Genomic DNA, 23,434 nt, shown 5'->3' on the forward strand with positions numbered 1-23,434 from the left:
TAGGCATAGTCCTTGCCCTCAGGGGAGAACTTCCCCATGGTGGGGAGAGAACTAAAGCTACACTTTCCTAAGTACTAAAAGTTATAAATCTAAGAGTGAAATTCTAAAATACTAATTAGAAGCAACAATAGGCGAAGCTGTGGACACAGAAGATTGAATGAGACCATGCACTAGTAAAAAGGAATTGGAGAGGTGTCAGTCCACACTGCCTCTTATACTCTCAGTTTGGAGCACAAGGAGAACAGCTGTGCACATGCAGGCCAGAGGACACCGCTTACTAAAAATCTCCGAACTCAGGCGGATGGTGTGCATGCAGACCATCCCTCAAAGAAGAAACTCGTTTCTTACAGAGTTTCATAACTGACTAGTACATATATAAAATCAAGATGTGCTTTGTTTGATAAGATAAAATACGGTTAAAATATTTCATTCGATTCCAGATTTTATATGCAAGAATGTTAGTTTCAAAGCACCTGCAAGGCTGCAAATTGGAGAACTATGAAAATATTCTCAGGGTCTTTACTGTTCATTGAAACATTCAGTATATATGACATATTTTAATAAGTTTATTAAATTTTCGTATTACCCACCTGACATATTTTCCCTTTTTCTTCGCTGCAGCAGCACTGCTCTTTCTTTATCTAAACTTCTGCATAAAAAAAATTTTCAGAGCAGTTTAGTCAACACATCAGAACATTTCTAAGTGGTTGAACCTAGGTATGAAATGCAGCCAAACCTTAGACACTTAGACAATTACAGTAACCAGTATACACACTTATTATTTATTCTGCAATGGTCAGTAGGTGGATGCTTGTAATGCATAAAAGTGAAGTTGGTTCACTGTTCCATTATGCAACAATACGATCTGTGCATAATAGTATCCAAAAGTGCCACTCTCATCTAACTCACTTGAGAAGGTAGCAAATGTTGTATCCATATTTAAAAGAGGTTCTAAGTTGATCCATGGAATTACAGACCAATAAGCCTTGCATCTTTAAATGGGAAATTGGTCAAAACAACTATTAAAAATGGAATAACTAAAACACCAGAAAGATCATGATGTGATTGGGTTCAATCAGCAGTTCTGGCAATGGAAAATCATGTCTCACTAACCAGAATTCTTTGAACATGTCAGTAAAATAGTGGAGAAAGCAGAACCACTTGACATAATTTATTTAGTCTTTCAAAAGGCTTTTGACAAGATCCCTCAAAAGAAACTTGAAGAAATTAGGATGTAAAGGGGGTCAAAAGAGTTCAAGATAAAAAGGAAGCAAAAATTCTTAAACATTTCAGAAATGCCAAATCTGGTTTTCCATGGTTTTGCTGAAGAACCACCGGGTCTAACTGTATGTTCATTATAAGCTCTACCATTTATCTGATGGGGTGGAGGTGTTGAGTTTTTAAGACATACTTTATTCATAAGTTTAGTCAGTCATGAAAGTTGAATAGGTGTTAACAAAACAGTTTTGGCTGTCTCAAAAATTTCCTCCCAATCTCAATTGTTCTGTTTTTATCACCTTGACTTTTGTGATACAGCTCCCTAGTTCTCCAGTTACCATGGACACTTCAGGCTACATTCACAAAGGACTTGGGTACCTACATCCAACATTTAGATGCCAATGGCATTCACAAAACCACTGCTCAGCTGCTACCTAACCCTGTAGGAGCTTAAAGTCCTAGGTGGATACGTTACCACCAATAAAGTCCTCAAGATGCTTAAACTTCAGCAGCTGGGCCTGCACAAAGCAGCCTAAGTCCTGGCACCACTCAGCAGCTCAATGCTTAATTCATGCCTATGCTCTAGTGGTATTCACAAACTTGGTGTTCCCTTGCCTATCTTACCTTAACGGCCCAATCCGCAAGGCAAACTCAGAGCAAGCCCAACCCAAACACAAGACAGAAATGGTGCTGGTGCCCTGCAATAGCCCAGTGGTTACAGTATTCACCCAGGATATATGAAACCCAGGTTCAAATCCCTACTCTACCTGATGTGGAGCAGGGATTTGAACCCAAGTCTCCCACCTCCTAGTTGACTGCCCTAACCACTTGGCTAAGGGGTATTCTGTGGTGAAGCTCTCAATATGCCTGCTGAAGTTGTTCCTCTTTATAGAAAATACTTGAACACTCACTGGAGAAAGGGGACTGGAACCTGGGTTTCCCAACTCCCACATGAGGGCCCTAACCACTGAGCTATAGAGTCACTCATTTTCTCTCTGGCCCAATTAATATTTAAATTATTTATTCACAGTGGAACAGTTCCAACAGGAGAGACTGAGATCCCCAGCCCGGAATAACCCATAACCCAGAGGTTAGGGCACTCATCTGGAAGTGAGAGACCTGGTTCAAGTCCCTACTTAACCCTCTCCTCTGCATTTCCTACTGCTAACTTAGGCAGCTCTCCGCTCAGCATAATGGCTTTTGTGAATCCCCTTCTTAGGCACCTAACTCTCCCTAGGCATTATATAAGGAATATGGGTGTGTAACTTGGGTTTGTAAATTCAACTGGACAGCAGGTCACCAAAAAGTTAAGTGCTCTAATGCTAACCATTGCAACACCTAAATTCCCCTTGTGAATCTAGCCCTTCCAGCCTGGAAAGGAACTGAATTACCAATGTAATAAAAAAAATTAAAAACACAACAAAAACCCATATCCCACATACAGGCACAAACCCTGTCCCCTCCTTTAAAAAATGAAAAAGCCTCAGTACTATTTCATATAGCAAGAAGAAAAAAAGCCTGATTTCTTCCCCCACTCCCTTCAAAGCCTTTTGTGAGGACTTTGAAAAACCTTTTGCAAGTCCAAATAAATTAGATTTATCATATCTCCTCCTCTTATCCACCATTTTGGGGTGACATGATTTACTTTTTACAAAAGCTGTGCAGGTTTGTACGTATCATAGCACATTTCTTTCATTATTCCCTCAACCAACATACTTGAACTGAAATAGGACTCATTGTTCTTTAATTCCCATGTCACAGGGTGAGCTGGCCCTTAAAGAAGGTTGGTCAGCTGTACCTGTGCCATGAATACTTGCCATACTGCTCAGCTTAAGATGGGGGTAAAGGACACTTTCTGTTGTTGGCAAAGAGTCCTGTGGCACCTTACAGACTAACAGAGGTATTGGAGCATAAGCTTTCGTGGGTGAATACCCACTTCGTTGGATGCATGTAGTGGAAATTTCCAGAGGCAGGTATAAATACGCAAGCAAGAATCAGGTTAGGGATAAGGAGGTTAGTTCAATCAGGGAGGATGAGGCCTTCTTCTGGCAGTTGAGGTGTGAACACCAAGGAAAGAGAAACTGCTTTTGTAGTTGGCGAGCCATTCACAGTCTTTGTTTAATCCTGAGCTGATGGTGTCAAATTTGCAAATGAACTGAAGCTCAGCAGTTTCTCTTTGAAGTCTGGTCATGAAGTTTTTTTGAAGCAGGATGGCTACCTTTAAATCTGCTATTGTGTGTCCAGGGAGATTGAAGTGTTCTCCTATAGGTTTTTGTACATTGCCCCTCTGCTATGTACATCGCCCAAACTGGACAGTCCCAACATAAAAGGATAAATGGACACAAATCAGATATTAGGAGTGGCAATGTACAAAAACCTATAGGAGAACACTTCAATCTCCCTGGACACACAATAGCAGATTTAAAGGTAGCCATCCTGCTTCAAAAAAACTTCATGACCAGACTTCAAAGAGAAACTGCTGAGCTTCAGTTCATTTGCAAATTTGACACCATCAGCTCAGGATTAAACAAAGACTGTGCATGGCTAGCCAACTACAAAAGCTGTTTCTCCTTCCTTGGTGTTCACACCTCAACTGCTAGAAGAGGGCCTAATCCTCCCTGATTGAACTAACCTCCTTATCCCTAGCCTGACTCTTGCTTGTGTATTTATACCTGCCTCTGGAAATTTCCACTACATGCATCCGAAGAAGAGGGTATTCACCCACAAAAGCTTATGCTCCAATACGTCTTAGTCTATAAGGTGCCACAGGACTCCTTTGCCGCTTTTACAGATTCAGACTAACACAGCTACCCCTCTGATACTTTCTGTTGTTTGCACTCGATACCTAGAAAGGGCTCATGACTTGACTGGAGGGCTAAATCACCTTAGCAGCCAAACCGTGGTGGGAGAACCACAACAGCTAACAGATCCAGAATCGTAGCAGGTAGGCTCCTGCTATACTCCTGGATCACCCTCAGTAATGGTAGTTCTAACATTCGCTATCTTCCAACTAACTAATACAATTTCATATTTGTTACCCATTGTTAGGTTTATGCCATCTAGTCCTAGTGACTTGTTGCCCCTTGATTTATCAGCTTTTCCAGCATCTCCTCTTAAAACTTCAGTTTGACAATTTCTGATCTTTATTACCTGAAAAGAGAAGGTATTTTCCTACTCCATTCTCTGTAGTGAAGACTGAGCCAAAGAAATAACAATGGATGAGGTGTCTAATTAGTTGTTTTACTTCCAGATGACCTAGCAACAGACGCAATTCTCTTTCAAGTTTTCTGCTTAATACTTCAAGAATTTTAATTGTTAACACATGTGGTATGCTTCTTTATAACACAGAAACCTGCTTGCTACTTTGTGATCAACTCACTTTCAATAAAATTAACATATTTAAAAGGCAACTTTTATTCATGTTATAGTCTCTAAATATTTTAGTTAAGAGTTTAAAATTGTACGCACACACCATTATTAGCCATTTGCTACTCACCTAGGTTGACAACGTTCACACAGATATATATCAGGAATATGCTGCCTGTCGATCCCCATGCAGTCAATGTGCTGCCAAACACTGAAAAAAATAAAGATTCCACATGTATAGTCTTCTGAAATTAATGCATTTAAGACTGACACATCTTTAGTGACCAAGGCACACTGGACATGTTTGGTCAAAAGAAACGGTTACTTAATGTAACAGTGATTCTTCAAGATGTGATGCAGACATGTATTCCACTTAGGTGTGTGCGCAACCAGCCCATTGGAGCTGGAGAATTTTGCCTAGCCATATCCATAGAGGGTCGACACTCATGCCTTGTGTCCACAGCCTCTCCCCTGGCTATATGAGGCGGCGCTGCCCCAGTTGCCCTCCTGCCAGGTTCCTTCACACAGAATGCCCAAAAACTAAACTACAATGCAGATGGAGAGTGAGTCATGGAATACATGTCTACATCACATCTCAAAGAACCACAGTTACAGGAAGTGACTGTTTCTTCTTTGAACAGATGCAGCCATGTATTCCACTTAGGTGACTCACAAGCAGTACCCACCCTGGGAAGGAGGGCTCCAAGTCTACCTAAAGAAGGATTGCAGGACTGCCCTACCAAAACTTGCATCCGCCTTGAAAGATGCAGTAAAGGAATAATGGTTCATAAATGTATGGATGGATGGATAACCATTTAGCAGCCCTGAAAATGTCCAGTATTAAGATGTCACTGAGGAACACTACTGATGTTGTTTTAGCTCTCATAGAATGAGCTCGCACCTGCTGAGGAGGCATAGCTGAAGCTATTTCATATACAGTTTTGATACAGGATGTTATTCATTTTGAGACAGTCTGTGAAAGGACTGCTTGATCCTTCATACAATCTGCATATGATATAAAGAGGCGAGGCAAGGCAAAGCACGAAATGGTTTAGTCCTGTCCAGAAAGAAGGCCAGACATCGCCTATCATCTAATGTATGGAGACGCTGTTGCTCCGGAGATGAATGTCACTTATGAGAGAATATGGGTAAATACACAGCCTGGTTAAAATAAAACTGAGAAACCACTTCACAACCACGTCCAAAATTTTTGTCTAAAGTCACTTTGCCCATAGAGAACTGTGGATAAGGAGGCCCTGCCATTAGAGTCTGCAACTCACAATCTTCTGCTGGATATTATTGCTACTAGGAATGCAGTTTTCAGCCACAAAAGCAGAAACAGACAAGATTCCACAGGCTTGAAAGTAGGTCCTATTAAAGCCATTAGTACCACACTAACTTCCACAGAAGAACAAGCTCTCAGACTGGAGAATGGAGACAAAAGTAGTCCTTTTAAGAATCTTGCTACCATGTTATTGAAGACTACCAATCTTCCCTGAAGAGGGGAATGAAACAGTATCGCTGCTAGATGCGCTTTCAATGAGTTAAACACAAGCCCCGACAACCTGAAAGCATAGCAGGTACTCCAAGATGTCCTGGACAGAAGCCAGTGTTGGCTGAATTCCATGGGCCAATGACCACACCAAAAACAGCTTCCATTTCACTGACAAGGCCATTCTGATAGAGATCTTTCTACTTTTGAGTAGGATCTGCTAAACAGCCACCAAACACTGCTCTTTTCTCCTCATTTAGCCACAAAGTACCGACACCATGAGATGCAGGGAGCTGAGAACGGGATGCAATGTGTGACCATGATTCTGTGTGAGCAGTTTGGGATGGACAGTAAAGGGCACAGGAGGTTGAACTGACAGCATATGTCAGAGAACCAGCACTGCCTCAGACACACTGGGGAAATGAGAATGAGCTTGGCCTGATCTGCCTTCATCTTGAGACTGACCAGTGGGATGACTGGGATTGGGGAAAAGAGTACAAGAGAGCCAAGTGCCAGCTGAGACAGAAAGAGTTGGACAGGAGCCCAGTCTAAGGCCCCCCTTGAGAGCAGACCAGGTGACATTTCCTGTTGTCCCTCATAGCAAACAAGATGATCATCAGAATGCCCCAATTTGCAAAGATGACCCAGAAGACACTTGTCTTCAGACCATTTGTGACTCAGGAAGAAATTCATGCTGAGACCGTCTGTGAGAGGACTCTGGAATCCAGGCAAGCAGTTGGCTATCAGCGTAATGCTCTCCTCAATGCAAAACTGCCACAACCTGAATGCCTCTTGGCAGAGCATCCTGGAGCGTGCTTCCCCCCTGGCTTGTTCACATAATACATTGCAGTGATATTATCAGAAAGTATGTGAACCACTGAGACCCTGAAACAGTCCAGAAAAGCACTGCATAAATTGTAGATGACCCGAAGCTCCACCATGTTGATATGCAGTGAGGACTTCTGCTCTGACCACAGACTTAACTTTCAGTGACCCCAGGTGTGCTCTCCAACCCATTAGGGAGGCATCGGCAACAGCAGACCTAGTTGGCAAAGGCCAGATGAAGGGAACACACTGGCAAATGTTCTCTAGACCATGTCCACCACTGCAAGGAGCCCATGAACAGTTGGGAAGGCAGACGAATCTGTCCAAGGGGTGAAGAGTTGGATGATAAACCATCCTGAGCCACATTTGCAGGGGGAAGAGGTGCAACCTTGCAAACTGGACCACCTGTGTGCAAGTGGACATGTGGCCCAGGAGCCCCAGGCACATCCGAACTGTCATGGAAGGCTGAGACTGCAGTCTGCGGCAAAATGTGGTAAATCACCTGAAAACAGTCAGTCAGCAGAAAAGCTCTTGAACTTGTTAAGTCTATTAGGGCCCAGTGAACTCAATTTTCTGAGGGGGAACCAAAGCTGACTTCCCAGTGTTTAGGATAAGAACCAGATGGTCAAGCAAGCACAGTACAGTGTCGATATGAGAAAGAGCTTCCTCTCTGTACCTGCCCCTCAGTAACGAGTCATCCAGATACAGGAAGATTTGGATTCTTTTCCTCCTAAGATACACCATCACAATAACCATTCACGGAGTCTTTTCTCTGAATGATCTGCAAATCGAACACCGCTTCTTGATGTAGGCTTCACTTAGGCACAGCAAGCACCACATTGTGATCACTGCTGGGGATCACTACCCCACATGACAGACTATGTTTAAACCCTGGTGAGGGTATCACCAAGGAAATACTTAAATTACAGCTAACACATACTAAATCTAACTAAGACTATACTAAGGGTACTAATTAACTATATCCAACTAGAAAAGTCAATAAATAGAGGGACTGAGATGAAAACCACACAGAGCTCTGACTCCAGCCACAGGTGGTAAGAAGTAACAGAGGGGACCTGGGCAGCGATGCCTCATATATCCAAGGGAGCAGGCATGGCCACAATGCACTAGTGCTGCCCCTCTATGGGTACTGCTATGCAAAGTTCTCCAGCTCCATTGTGCTGAGCACGCACACATCTAAGTGGAATACACGGCTGTATCTACTCAAAGAAGAGGCACATTTCCAAAGTCATTTTCTATATGGCTTGTGCTATCCTGAAAACAACACATAAATTGATTTCTCTGAACTACCACCCTACCCCACTCCCACTACCTGACTACTTATTTTACATTCCACTGATCTGATCCCTCTGCATTTCCATCCCAGTAGCTGTTTCTTCATTCGCACTGCTCCCGCAGCCATATTTGTCCTCTACAAAATGCTCCTCCTTCAGCACTTTAAAAATATAAGAAGCATAAGTGTTATTAGAACCGCCAGAGAGTAAGACATTGCACTGAAATTAAGTGAATGTTGCAGCAGAGAATAATTTTTAGTAAATTCATTAGTCCATCTCAGCAGGGCTTGATAGCAATGTCCTTATAACACAACATGTTTTTTTTAAATTGTTCTTAAAACATTCCCTTGTCAAGTGTTACACGTAATATTCACTGTTAACAGAAATGTTTATTTTATCAACCTAAATACTGTACACTAAAACTAGTGTGCTAATATTTTGCATGAGATATTATAAACACACTACCCAGAACATGAAAGTATGCCTTCCAAAAGGACTAGACCAGGGGTCTCAAGAAATATTTTGGTGGCCTCAGAGTGAGGCCACCAACTCTTGCTGATGGCTGCTCTGACAATTTTTCCTAACTACTTCATTGATCTTAGGAAAAACAAATAAATATGCACATATATACATGTCCAAATCATAATTTAAGTAGATTTTTATTTCAGACTCAATAATAAAAATAATATACAGTTGTCTCTATTCTTTACTGGACCTAAACAAAATCGGAACAAATAAAGTGCTTTGCAGATTCTTGTCTTCTGTGGTTGTTTCTTTTACTTTTTGGGTTGCCTTTTTTTTAAAAAAAAAAAAAATTTACTAGCTAGTAAGTCCATTTCTGTGAAAAGTGGTATTTGTATGTTTGTTTCCCCACCGCTACCTCTCCCTGCCGCCATCGCTGCCCAGGAGGCTGTGGATGCATGAAAAGCCCCTCGTGGCCGCATGCAGCCACAGTCGCCGCATTTGAGAAACGCTGGACTAGACTGAATTTAATGAGTAATGTGAATGGCCTGCAAAAAAAGTCCCACTACTGACAAAAGAGTAGACTCTTCAATATTTACAATGGAGCAGCCAGACACAAAATAGCAAACTGGAACGAAGTGTGAAACTCTTTCCTTCCTTGAACTTCTATTTTGCCGGTTAAGACAGTTACATGGCCTATAATGGACTTGAAAGAGCCTCTGTTTTGATGGCGGTTCCCCTACCCTAAAATTGAATGTAATCTAAAGTAATTAGCCATTTCAAAAACTGCTTACTACTACAGTTTGATTAAAAAATAAAAACATGTACGTATGTATTAACATTTTAATTCATATAAAATATTTTACCTGCATTTATCACAACAGATCATGTATCCATCATCATGGGTAAAACCACAAATGCACCTGGTAATATCAGTTCCATAGCTTCCATCTTCTGATGTGCTGATGGTAGTAGCACTGGAAGTTTCATCAAAATTGGGAGTGGTAAATATGCCTACTTCATTCTTGCTGATAAGAACTGATGGAGGAGGAGATGCTGGAGGTGTTGGAGGAGGACGAGCACCATAGTTATGGTCCTGGATGATTTTTTGAAAAACCCACAGTTATCTTGACATGTAACCAATATTCATTTTCAAACTCCTCAGAAGGATTCCTACACCCACTTTTGTTTGGAAGTCAGGTTTCTAAATTCATAGCCAGAATGAAAACACTCAAAAACAGAAGCCCAAAGTTATGCTCCTAAATTCACGTTTAAACACCTACATAATGCCCTACACACTTCAAAAATGCTGTGATTCCAGCAGCTCCCATCAAACTTTTTAAACTAAGACCAGTTATGCAGGTGCCTAGATATCTAAATCCACATTTAACTTTACACAAACAAGAAAAGGGAGATAAAGCAGCTTGAAAAATAAATGTCTGTTTATATACCAATATCAAATCACTCCGGAAGCACTAGTTGCAAAAGCTAGATTTTACTACTACTGCATCAGCAGCAGTATTGAACATTGCCGATATAGGCTCTATATCAGAGGTGGTCAAACTATAGCCTACGGGCCATATCCGGCTCACAGGACCGTCATACCCAGCTCCTGAGCTCCCAGCCGGAGAGGCTAACCAATCCCCAGTCCCTCCCCTGCTGTCCCCACTCCCCTACAGCCTCAGCTTGCCACGCTAGCGCGCTCTGGCCCACCATTCCTGGCGGGCAGCATGGCAGGCTCCGGCCAGGCGGCGGGGCTGCGAGCTCCTGCTGCTCTGAGCGGCTTGGTAAGGGGGCAGGGAGCAGTTCGATGGGGCAGAGGTTCTGGGGAGGAGCGGTCAGGGGACAGGGGGTGATTGGATAGGTGTGGGAGTCCCGGGGGGGTGGGGGCCTGTCAGGGGGCAGGGGTGTGGATAGGGGTTGGGGCAGTCAGGGGACGGGGAACAGGGGGGTTGGATGGAGATGGGGTCGGGGGGGGGGCTTAAGGGATTGGGGGGTCCCAGGAGGGGGCGGTCAGGGGACAAGGAGCAGGGGGTTGGATGGGTCAGGGGTTCTGAGGGGGCAGTCGGGGCGGGAAGCAGAAGAGGGCGGGGGCCAGGCTGTTTGGGGAGGCAAACCTTTCCTACCTGGCCCTCCATACAATTTTGCAACCCCGATATGGTCCTCAGGCCAAAAAGTTTGCCCATCCCTGCTCTATATACATCCACTCAGAAGCTCATTTGAGCAAAGCAATGTTTATTCAATAGAAAAGAACAAAACCGGAATGGAAAGTTTTTAAGATTCCAAGCATTACAAACAGTAAAAGAGCATTAAACAGAACTCTAAAAAGTATGCTTGTCTTTTTGTATATCTGGCTTTTAAGTAACCCCGTTCTTCCCCTGTCCACACACAATAAGGAACTTTAAATATGCCTCAAAACTATTTGATTAAAAAAGTTGGAACCTCACACAAATACTCTAAGCTTTTAAACTTACCGCATAAGGCAAACCAATGTAACTGTGAGAGTGATGAGAACTGCTGGTATATAACTGGTGTGGATAACTGTTTGATTTTTCAACTACCACAGGGCTAGCTTCTACAGATTCTGGTCTGAAAAGCAAGATGTACACCATTACATACAATATTTCATATGTATTTGCTTTTACTTGTATTTTTTTCATTTTATAAACAAGTATTTACATTTTGTTCCTGTTAGAAAGTAAAAAGACCCATTTTCATAAGAAGTGGCCCCAAAGGAAGCATAAAATACATATCACCAAGAAAGAAGTTTCTAGAACATGAGACATATAGCTCAAATGGATCTTTGACATATGAGATCTTGTTATAGGCATTAGCTGCAAGTAAATTCTGCAGCAGTTCAGACACCCTGAGCATAAAACTTGGTTTATCATTAGAAAAGGCTGTACAATACCACATAATCGTATAAAGTGACTGCAAGAAGAGGCACATTAGCATCATTAATAACGATAGAAGCAACAAGGGACAATACATATGAAACTACAGAAGTCTATCAATATATTCGTATCACTACCCGCAACTTAATGAAGTTCCACAATGACATCTAGTGAGAACATCAGTGCAGTGCCAATAACCTCCTATAGAGATCTGTGGTGCCAATCAGGTTCCACAACAGTTTTTGACTGGGAAGGAAAGAACATGCACAGAGTAAATAAAAAAAATAAGGCGCTTGATATTCAAAACAAAATTGGAAGAAAAATTAAAAGGTGATATTACTGAAGAAAAAATTGCAAAAAACGAGAAAAGAATGTAGAAAGAGGGAAAGTGTGAAAAGAAATAGTAACAGGATATTTGATTGCTTTTTCCTAGAAGTTTTATAATATTTATAGACACACAAGTATGAGAGCTAGATTTTTTGGCCCTACTTATGGAATTGCCCAACAAGTTAATTCTGACCTTATTACATATTGGCAGTAACTTATTACTTATTCATCATTTCATCTAGGGGCCCCATACCACTGGGGCAAATTTCAAAGGAACTTGGAGCTCACAAATGAAACTTCTACATGACAGCAAATCACTGCCAGGGCCAGCCAGGGCAAGATGCCGACTCATAAATAACAAAAAACAATCTTCGTCTGCTACTATTCTCTAAGAAGTTCACAAAAGTTTTTTTATTCCCAACAATTAAAATGAAAATTCAATGAACTCTAATATACTGATCATCCAAAAGGAGTCTAGTGATATGTATGTTTAAAAAATTATTTAACAAAACATGGATTCAGGGTACTTAAAGCTAGTTTGGAGGGTTGTGTGTTTTGTTTTGTTTTTAAACAAATATTCATATTGTGAAAAGAACAGGAGTACTTGAGGCACCTTAGAGACTAACACATTTTATTAGAGCATAAGCTTTCGTTGGCTACAGCCCACTTCATCGGGTGCATAGAATGGAACATATAGTAAGAAGATTTATATTATATATTTATTTTTCATACAGATAAGTTGGAAGTTACCATACAAACTGTGAGAGGCTAATTAGTTAAGATGAGCTAAAAACTTTTGTAGTGATAATCAAGATGACCCATTTAGACAGTTGACAAGAAGTTGTGAGGATACTTAACTTAGGGAAACAGATTCAATATGTGTAATGACCCAATTCATATTGTGCATATTTTTTCCTCTGGTTTAATTTGTAATTACAAATTATTAACAGAAAATAATAGTATATATACACACACACTTTTTTTGTTCTATGCCATGAAAAGAAGAGTTCTACAAAGTTTTGTTAGAGGAACACTGACTACTTAAGTCACACTTCTGTATTATTTTAACCTTTTGTAATAAAACAGTCATTTTCTCTCATCTTTATGTTTTTTCTAAAAGATATGCTCTAGGAATAATTTTGGGGACATTCCATGGCCTGTGTTATACAGGTCAGGCGAGATGATCATCGTAGTCCCTTCTGACCTGAGTATCTATGACTATATTCATTTGTTTACTTCATGAATTTGAGAGAACTTTTCACCTTATGTATAGTTACTTGGTTAGTCACTTTCCCTTTATGCAAGCAGGTTTTCCACACAGGAACAGAGAAAAGAAAAAAAAAAAAAAAAAGAGTAAAGTTTGTATAGCCACAAAAAATTAGAAGGGGACTTTAGGATAAAGGGGGATTAGAATATTGTACAGCTTTCATAGACTGTAAATTCTTCAGTGTAGGACTGTCTACTGCTTTGTGTATTCCGCAGAACCAAGTCTATCATCAACAGTACACAATCACACAGGAACCATGTAAAATATTTGAAAACACTTAGATCAAAGTTTTTTCAGAACTTCCACATCTACCTTTAAAACACACAAATACTGTATCTCCTCAGCTACACCAAAGTTTTCTTTTAAAAGTAATGACAATTGAACTGAATATTTTTCACAGAATAATGGACTCTTGCTACTACATACTGCTGAGAATTGAAAAAAAAAAGTGTTAAGGAAGAATACAAACATTTCCTAAGTGGAAGATATTTACTCTGTGACATACCTTCTATTACAATAACTTTCTAGTCACTAAAAAGAAAAGGAGTACTTGTGGCACCTTAGATATGAACAAATTTATTTGAGCATAAGCTTTCATGAGCTGCAGCTCGCTTCATTGGATGCATGCAGAGGAAAATCTCCCCACTGTATTTTCCACTGCATGCATCCAATGAAGCGAGCTATAGCTCACAAAAGCTTATGCTCAAATAAATTTGTTAGTCTCTAAGGTGCCACACATACTCCTTTTCTTTTTGTGGATACAGACTAACAGGGCTGCTACTCTGAAACCTTTGTAGTCACTGACTGCCTTTTCATTTTGGGAAGGGAATGATGAAAAAGGTTGTTCAGTAAAGAAACCAGAGGGAGCAGCAGTGGTCCTCAACCTTTTCTATACAATGTAACAGAAGCATCTGGGGGCATCCCTCTCCCATCTGGGGAATTGTAATCTCCCATCCTCCCTAGGTTTATGAACCCAGGTTCTAGAAAGAAAACAAATTTGAAAAGGTATGTCAGATTCTCCACTATCCTCATAATGTCATGTTGAAGGTACAATGTTTTCTGGTTGGGGTCCTACTGCAATGGAAATAATACTAATCCTGAAGATCTGGATACTCAAAGCTCTGATGCACAAGGAGTGGATATTTGCCCAGTACAGCCCAGCTAAGTTTCCAGAATTTCTAGTCACTTTCATAACCTTCCCTCCCAATTCAAGAGACTGCTGTCCATCCCCTAAGGTTTCCTAGCAGAATATTTTTAATGCTTTTTGAAAGTGAAAGGAGGTAGCATGCCTATCCTGTTTTCCACTAAATAGTGCATTTTTCCCAGGGATTATTTGGATCTTATTAGTTTTCCCTAGTAACTGGAGAACTATTTGGTCTAACAGGCAATCTGAGTACCAAAACTCCCTGGAAAAAAAATATTTTAATATGCAGTCTACATTTCAGTAATGCTAAAGTTTATTACAGAAACTTTTCTTTGTTAGATACCATTATTGTGAGTTGTAAAAATGTCAAGTTCTTAAATGTGAGATAATTCAATGAAAGATACTGATAATAGCATATACTTAATCAAAAGACCTTAAGAGCCTAACCACAAAAATTTCCTGCTCTACCTTACAATATATACCCTGAAGGTGGCAGTTTGTGCATTCCACACAATCAAATTGGAGTCCAAAGAGTAACTGGGCTTCGCAAGGGATTTGAAGTGCTCTTTAAATTCAGACAATAAATCCCACTTTCTGTAAGTGTTGGCTACTTATTGTAGTCCTTTGGGGATAATTGGTGGACTTGGCTTCCATTATGTGACTGTCCTGATAACAAGCATCCATATAATCACACAAAACAGTGGAAAGCAGCAACTACCAAAGTAAAAACATGAAAGTTAAAAACCAAAGAAAACAAAGAAATCCAAGGGTTATTGTTACCCATTTTAAGGCTGTGACTATTCCTATGGATTTAGGTTAGATAATTCACATGTTTAAAGTGCAGCACGTAAGTAAGTGACTGGAGAATAAGGGACTAAGTTTCACATGGGACAAAACAAGAGAGGGTGATACAGTAGTAGGGAGTGGATGCAATGTGCAAAGTCAAGAATCACATCAATGAAGTGAGTAAGAAGTATGTACTTCGTGAAGGTTCACTAAATTTTTTTAAAATACTGGATTTCAAGGACTCTTATTGTGGGTATCTTGCAAAAACTTGAGTTTTCAAGAGGAAAAGGGTCAAAAGAATGTATGACTTGGCATTCCTCACTTATGTTCTTGATATCAAAGATGTGCACTTGAGGCACTGTATTTAGAAATATTTTGAACAGACCCCATTCTGTAGCTTCACAGTACCATACATCTGTCCTGACCCACCAAGACGATACATTTGAAAAAAAAGCCTACTCCTGGTGTTTATAAACAATGGAATCATCTTATTTTTACTGTTTACTTCCCTAGTACTTAGGGACATTCGAACTTCACAACTGAAACTTCTTGTAATTTTTCAGAGTAGCAGCCGTGTTAGTCTGTATTCGCAAAAAGAAAAGGAGTACTTGTGGCACCTTAGAGACTAACCAATTTATTTGAGCATAAGCTTTTGTGAGCTACAGCTCACTTCATCAGATGCATTCAGTGGAAAATACAGCGAGGAGATTTATATACACAGAGAACATGAAACAATGTGTGTTCCCATATATACTCACGAGAGTGATCAGGTAAGGTGAGCTATTACCAGCAGGGGAGAGAGGGGAAAAAAAAACCTTTTGTAGTGATAATCAAGGTGGGCCATTTCCAGCAGTTGACAAGAACGTCTGAGGAACAGTGAGGGGTGCGGGGGGGAACAAACGTGGGGAAATAGTTTTAGTTTGTGTAATGATCCATACCACTCCAAGTCTCCATTCAAGCCTAAGTTAATTGTATCCAGTCTGCAAATTAATTCCAATTCAGCAGTCTCTCGTTGGAATCTGTTTTTGAAGTTTTTTTGTTGAAGAATTGAGACTTTTAGGTCTGTAATTGAGTGACCAGAGAGATTGAAGTGTTCTTCGACTGGTTTTTGAATGTTATAATTCTTGATGTCTGATTTGTGTCCATTTATTCTTTTACGTAGAGACTGTCCAGTTTGACCAATATACACGTACATCTACCAATGTGATATACGCCAGCATGTGCCAGCAATGCCCCTCTGCCATGTACACTTTAGATAAGCTATTACCAGCAGGAAAGTGGGGTGGGAGGAGGTATTTTTTCATGCTTTGTGTGTATATAGTAATATCTTCTACACTTTCCACAGTATGCATCCGATGAAGTGAGCTGTAGCTCACGAAAGCTTATGCTCAAATAAATTGGTTAGTCTCTAAGGTGCCACAAGTACTCCTTTTCTCATCTTAAGCGATCACTCATTACAGTGTGTATGGTAACACCCATTGTTTCATGTTCTCTATGTATATAAATCTCCCCACTGTATTTTCCACTGAATGCATCCGATGAAGTGAGCTGTAGCTCACGAAAGCTTATGCTCAAATAAATTGGTTAGTTTCTAAGGTGCCACAAGTCCTCCTTTTCTTTTTGTTATAATGTTGTTTGTCTGTACACACACACACAGCATGAGACACAATGTCACAGGGTGGTTGGCCCTTTAAGGAGAGTTGGGCTCAGCCTCACCTGTTTCTCATAAGCAACCTCCAAACTGAGATGGTCAAGTAATTATAAAAGCCACCAAGTATCTCAGCTGGAAAGGAGAGCTAGATAAAGCAAATGGTCTCCTGATGCAAGGAAAAGGGCTTGCAGAAGGTTGGGTTTGTGTGTGAAACCCTATCTTGAACTGATTTATTGTATTTGCTGAATAAACTGTACCCTGAAGGAAGAGCTTGAAAAGACTGTGACCTTCCTGGGATGTGGAAACAGGCCAGCAGCCTACATAGACTTTAACAACAAAACAAACAAACCAACCAACCAAAAAAACCCCAACAAATTAGCACTCACTATTATGCCCTAAATCACAAATTTTTAATTATCTGAGTGGGATTCTGACCAAATTATTCGTCTCAAAGATGTATACTAAACCCCTTGGGTGAGGTCATGTACATGTAAGTGGTCTATCAGTTAACAGACTGGTAGAGTGGTTAGAAACTGTTAAACATTCACAAGTGTTCAGGCTAGAAAACATTGTCCCCAAATCCCAATCTTCCAATGGGTTAAAAGTTTTTCTACTATTAGAAAATAGTACTAGATTTTCTCACCTACACTAAAAAAAGTTTAAGCCACATTTAAGAGTCTCAGTTCTGGTTTTGGGTCAGACAACTTGCATATCTAGAACTAGATCACTTGAGAATTAACACTCAATTACTATACAGCCTTAAACTACCCCATTCTATCAGCAGATGGCCCTAGTGAAGTTAATTAAATAAAATAAATAAATAATACTGAAAAAGAAAAAAACCAACGTACCACAAGGCTGTTAAAGTTATCAGTGAAGATTTCCATAAACTCAGTTTTATGGGCTTATGGCTCAAGTTATCTACACTCTGAATCGTGGTTAAAAAGTTTTAGCTAAAGACCATTATTTTCTTCTAAGTAACAGTCGTGTTAGTCTGTATTCGCAAAAAGAAAAGGAGTACTTGTATGCATCCGATGAAGTGAGCTGTAGCTCACGAAAGCTCATGCTCAAATAAATTGGTTAGTCTCTAAGGTGCCACAAGTACTCCTTTTATTTTCTTCTAAGGGGTCTGAAAAGGGGGGTTAAGCGGACCGTTTCTTTCCATGATTGTTTTGACTATTCATTATAAAAAGTTAATCGAGTGGTTCTCACCCTTAACACCAAAAATAAAGTTTATATGAAAGCTGGGAGCGCAACAGGTTTTTTTAAATCGTGGATGTCAAAAAAACTGACACTCATTAAGACAGATTTTCAAAGGAGCCTAGGTTAATTAGAATCTCAACTCTTTTAGGCTCCTTTGAAAGTCCCAGCCTAACGTTTTTAAGGTCATTTACCATAGCCAAAAACTCAAAAGCAGCATTTACTTATTAAAAGAAAAAAAAAAGGGGGAGGGGGAAATTATTTGAAAACCACTTGTTCCTAAAAAGAAAAGGAGTACTTGTGGCACCTTAGAGACTAACCAATTTATTTGAGCATAAGCTTTCGTGAGCTACAGCTCACTTAGCTCACGAAAGCTTATGCTCAAATAAATTGGTTAGTCTCTAAGGTGCCACAAGTACTCCTTTTCTTTTTGCGAATACAGACTAACATGGCTGTTACTCTGACACTTGTTCCTAGTGTGCCTCAGCAGCTTTGCAAATTTTCTGAAAAAACAAGTTATTATACTATGTACAACAATTTGACAGGTTTTTGCACTACAATTCATATGAACATTGGTTGGCTAAAATTCAACCCAGATAAGAAAATATGACGTAGAACAATGTATTGTATTTCACACAAAATGTATTGTAATACTTTAGTTAAAGAATACAAGACAGCTTCATGGGCAAAACTAGGTAGAGAACATTGCCTGATCTTTGGCAATTGCTTACTGATTTCTGACATGGTTTGCAAGGTAGGTCTACTACTTTTTATCATGACCTGCACCTGGAAGACCAGATTTCCACAGTAGTTATGAAGGAGTTTATGATGTTTTATATTACTTTTTAAAAAAAATTTTAAAGTTCCCTTTTCTTCTAGATTAGAACTTGCTACAGTGACCCACGTATTGTGATCATTAGACTAAACTATAGTAAAGCCTTTTATTTGGGGTTAACTCTGAAAGCCATCTACAGACCGTGGAACGTGGCAGCATGATTTCCCAGACACTTGACCATGAATACTCAACATTGATGCTTGGAACTACACTGACTTCCTGTAAGTCAGCAAGAGCATTTCACTTAATAAGGCCACTCTATTCAAGGCAATGTCTATTGCTCTCTATCCCTTCACAGCAAGAAAAATTAGGCTAGAGTCTTACTATTCCAAGATCCTTTTCCACTAAAGGCACACACTTTAAAAATTCTCTTCTCCTGAATATTCACTTTCAGTCCATCTAGTGTTCTTCACATCAAACTGAAAACTGCTTTTATATGCTGTACAATGTCTATATTGTACTCTCGCTATTAAAAAATGTTGTCTTGTATTTACACAATTTTGTGCGTCAGATTTTGTAGAGGCACCCAGAGGAACTCAGGTACATACCCATAGCACAGATAATGCCTTCTGTTACATAGATCTTTTATTAGTATGGCCTAATGAGGCAGCACCTTTATAGTTCCTAACTAATTCTGAGTACAGGAAGACATGCAGTTTATTTCACCAACTGTGATTTTCCCCCCAAAATTGTAACATTTAATAGGTTCAAAGTGAATAGTATAATAATTATATTCAAATTTATGCATACTGTTCTAGTAACTAACTAGAACAGTGTTCTCTTTACAGGCCTCAACTCTCTATTTGGAAGGGTAGAAGAAAGGATGATTAAATTTCCAGGTCTCCTTTTTCAGTGAAGATCCTACACAGTCAAGTTTGCCACCCCCCATTTTCCCCCATGCTTTGGCATCTTAGGAAGCAGAAACGGGCCTACAGGGAACTGGTTTGCCTCCTTTCAGGCCCAAGGTATATTCAATAAGGATCTATCATTGTTATTGATACAATCAATGTCCAAAGTGTCAGTTTCTAGAAAAAAGCTGTGTTTGAAAAACAGAAGGTGGTTATGTCAATCTAACATTTCCCAGTGGTCCTTATTACAATACTAGAATAGTCAATAGTTAAACCCGTTCTTGTATACCATCTATCATGTATTCTGTTTTCCCCCTTGATTTTAAGTTGACATACAAATTAGTTATGATCAAGGAAAACTAAATAAAACTGTTTGCTATTTCTATATATTCCACAGCTTCTTCTCTCTTGGCTACTCATTTTCCATCTGATGAACCCTATTTAAGAGCTCAGCAATTGCAAGTAAGAGCTTATCAGTTTCTACATTTGCCTCCTTCAATAAGGGACATATGTACTGCCCTTATAGGATGGAAATTCACTAGAAGATGTTACCTGCCTCATGCTTCTAAGCAGTCCTCTTCGGTGATGGGGAGGACTGTTCCTACATTTTATTTTAAAAATAGAACTTTTCTGTGCATGATCCTGGACAAATCCACAAACTAAATGAGTTTTGAAGTTCAAATTCAAGAATGGCAAATTTTAAGTTATTCCAGATGCCCCACAAAGCACCCAGCAACTCAGAGTTTAAAATCTTGCCCCTGACCCCCAGAAGTCTTTGCAGCCATGATAGCAGTTAAGTTCATCAACATTACAACCAATGAACACATGCGGTCTCATCAGCCTAACTAATAACAGACATCTAATGCCCCTAGAGTGTGCAGGACACAAACACAAAAAACAAAAATGAAAACACATACATGCAGCTGTTTTCTTTGGCTCTTTACTTTTTCAAAACCAGGAAAACCTAGCACTCCTTTTCTGGGCTTTGGCTGTTGGAAGCATCTCAGTTTTGAACTCTAGCTGAAGCAAGTCTTGGATTCTCTGCTGTCACTAAAACATCAGTGTAGAATCCTTGGTTTTCCTGACATAAATAGTGGCATGTCAACCAGCCTACAATACTGACTGCATAAGCTTGTGCATCTCTTGCCACTTATTCTCTTCACATGGTCTTAAGTATAAAAGGATAGATTATGCAACATAAGGAGATACCCTTCAAGAAAGGCACACTAACAGATGTCTTCTTAGGCCCAGTCTCTAAAAGCTTTCCAGGTGAAAACTAGGAAACTCATTTCACTCTTCATAGAAATTAAGACCAAACACTCATGTTTTAGGGAAAATTCCCCACCCTGACTCAACAGGTTTTAATGTTAAAGGCTGCATGCAAGCCATTTTTCAAGTTTACAATGCCCAATTCATCTATCTTGATGAAACCTACCCCACTGCCTTTACTTAATATCTTATTACTTTGGAAGTTCTTCAGGAGATCTGAAGCGTGAAAGAAAGTATGTAAAAACAAATTGTCTATTTTTCCAACACCTAAACCATGCAAATACGTTCTTAAACTGTCCAAAAACATGAAAGCTGTATCGTTTCAACAGGACAAAATTAAAACTGTATGTGTAGGAGGGTGGGGGCAAGACGCCTAAGGAAAAAGATTAAGAACATTTAATTATATTCATTGTGACTGTCAGTCTATTGGCAAGTTTCAAAATGCAAGTTCTTTCAAAAGACTAGAAAGAAACAACAAGTTATAAGTCCAAAATTTGACTTTCCTATTGGATTCTAAATATAATTTACATATGACCTAATATTTTTCAAAAATAGGTGACTTAAGTTCGGCTCTGAAATAAACAAACAGTCTGATGATCAAAAATGCTGAGTAACTAGCATCTCCCATTGACTTATTTTTTAAAAATAATCATCGCTAAGATTTATAAGCACATATATTATACTGTGCATTACAGAGACCCTCTCTCTCTATATAAAGGCAAGATTTTATTTTTTGGGTTACTTTCCTCACCCCCTGCCAAAATCAAAACCCACTGCATTGCTACATACTCTGCTAATGCAAAGAAAAAAGAGGAAACACAAAAATTAACAAATGCTATTTTAGACATGCTGAGATCATTTGGATGGTGCTGATACTACTACTTTGTGTAAATGAAAAAAAAAAAATCAGTCACTTGTACTCCATGAAAAATATTTTGTACTATATTTCATCCCAAAAGAATCCACAAACATCATGGATATGCAGCTACCTTTGGTGTGGAGAGTGGCAACCATGCTCAGCACACCATACAACGACAGGGACATATTTTTAATCAGATTGGCAAGAATACAACAAGTTAGATGTCTTCAAGTCAGCAGGGCCTGATGAAATACACCCTAGAATACTCAAGGAGCTGACTGTGAAGATATCTGAGCCATTAGCGATTATCTTCAAAAAGTCATGGAAGATGCGAGAGATTCCAGACGACTGGAAAAGGGGCAAATATAGTGGCAATCTATAAAAAGGGAAATAAGGGCAACCCAGGGAATTACAGACCAATCAGCTTAACTTCAGTACCCGGAAAGAGAATAGAGCAAATAATTAAGCAATCAATTTGCAGGCACCTAGAAGGTAAGGTAATAAAGTGACAGTCAGCATGAATTTGTCAAGAACAAATCCTGTCAAAAATCAACCTAATAGCTTTCTTTGATAGGGTAACAAGCCTTTTAGATAGGGAGAGAAGTGGCAGATGTGATATATCTTGAATTTAGTAAGGCTTTTGATACTGTCTCGCATGACCGTCTCAAACAAACTAGGGAAATACAACCTAGATGGAGCTACTATGAGGCAGACACATAACTGCATGGAAAAATGTTCCCAGAGAGTAGTTATCAGTTGTTCACAGTCAAGCTGGAAGAGTATATCAAGAGGGGTCCAATAAGGATCAGTTCTAGGTCTGGTTCCGCTCAATATCTTCATCAATGATTTAGATAATGGCATAGACAGTACACTTCTAAAGTTTGCAGACAATATCAAGCTGGGAGGGATTGCAAGTGCTTTTGAGGATAGGATTATAATTCAAAGTGATCTGGACAAACTGAAGAAATGGTCTGAAGTAAATAGGATGAAATTCAATAAGGTCAAATGCGAAGTACTCTACTTAGGCAGGAACAATCAGCTGCACACATACAAAATGGAAAATGACTGCCTAGGAAGCACTGTAGAAAGGGATCTGGAGGGTCATAGTGGATCACAAGCTAAATATGAGTCAACAGTGTTACACTGTTGCAAAAAAGGCAAACATCATTCTGGGATGTATTTGCAGAAGTGTTGTAAGCAAACATGAGAAGTAATTCTTCCACTCTGCTCCACGCTGATTAGTCCTTAACAGAAGTAGTGTGTCCAGTTCTGGGCGCCACATTTCAGGAAAGATGAGGACCAATCGGAAAAAGTCCAGAGGAGAGCAACAAAAATGATTAAAGGTCAAGAAAACATGACCTATGAGGGAAGATTGAAAAAACTGGGTTTGTTTAGTATGGAGAAGAAAAGACTAAAAAGGGACATGGTAACTTTTTTCAAATACATAAAAGGTTGTTACAAAGAGGAAAAAAAAATTTGTCTCTTAACTTCTGAGGATAAGACAAGAAGCAATGGGCTTAAATTGCAGCAAGGGCAGTTTAGGTTGGACATAAGGAAAAACTTCCTATCAAGGTGGTTAAGCCATGGAATAACTTGCCTAGGGAGGTTGCGGAATCTCCATCATTGGAGATTTTTAAGAGCAGGTTAGACAAACATGTCAGGGATAGTCAAGATAAGGGATCTCAAACTGGGGGTC

General features: G+C 39.7%; 1 protein-coding gene across 3 annotated transcripts in view; it reads right to left on the bottom strand.

Annotated features, from left to right (window-relative positions):
* KMT2E (lysine methyltransferase 2E (inactive)) overlaps nt 1-23,434 on the bottom strand; it is a 117,520-nt gene that overhangs the window by 73,756 nt on the left and 20,330 nt on the right. For all 3 annotated transcript variants that reach the window (XM_084644324.1, XM_084644322.1, XM_084644323.1), the window contains exons 3-6: nt 11,133-11,247; nt 9,525-9,754; nt 4,715-4,795; nt 591-649 (exon numbers count right to left, since the gene is read on the bottom strand). In XM_084644324.1, the coding sequence (XP_084500450.1) occupies nt 591-649; nt 4,715-4,795; nt 9,525-9,754; nt 11,133-11,247 (485 nt within the window). The remainder of the gene's footprint in view (nt 1-590; nt 650-4,714; nt 4,796-9,524; nt 9,755-11,132; nt 11,248-23,434) is intronic.

This window comes from Lepidochelys olivacea (genome assembly GCF_965140295.1).
Source record: "Lepidochelys olivacea isolate rLepOli2 genome assembly, chromosome: 1".
NCBI lineage: Eukaryota > Metazoa > Chordata > Testudines > Cheloniidae > Lepidochelys > Lepidochelys olivacea.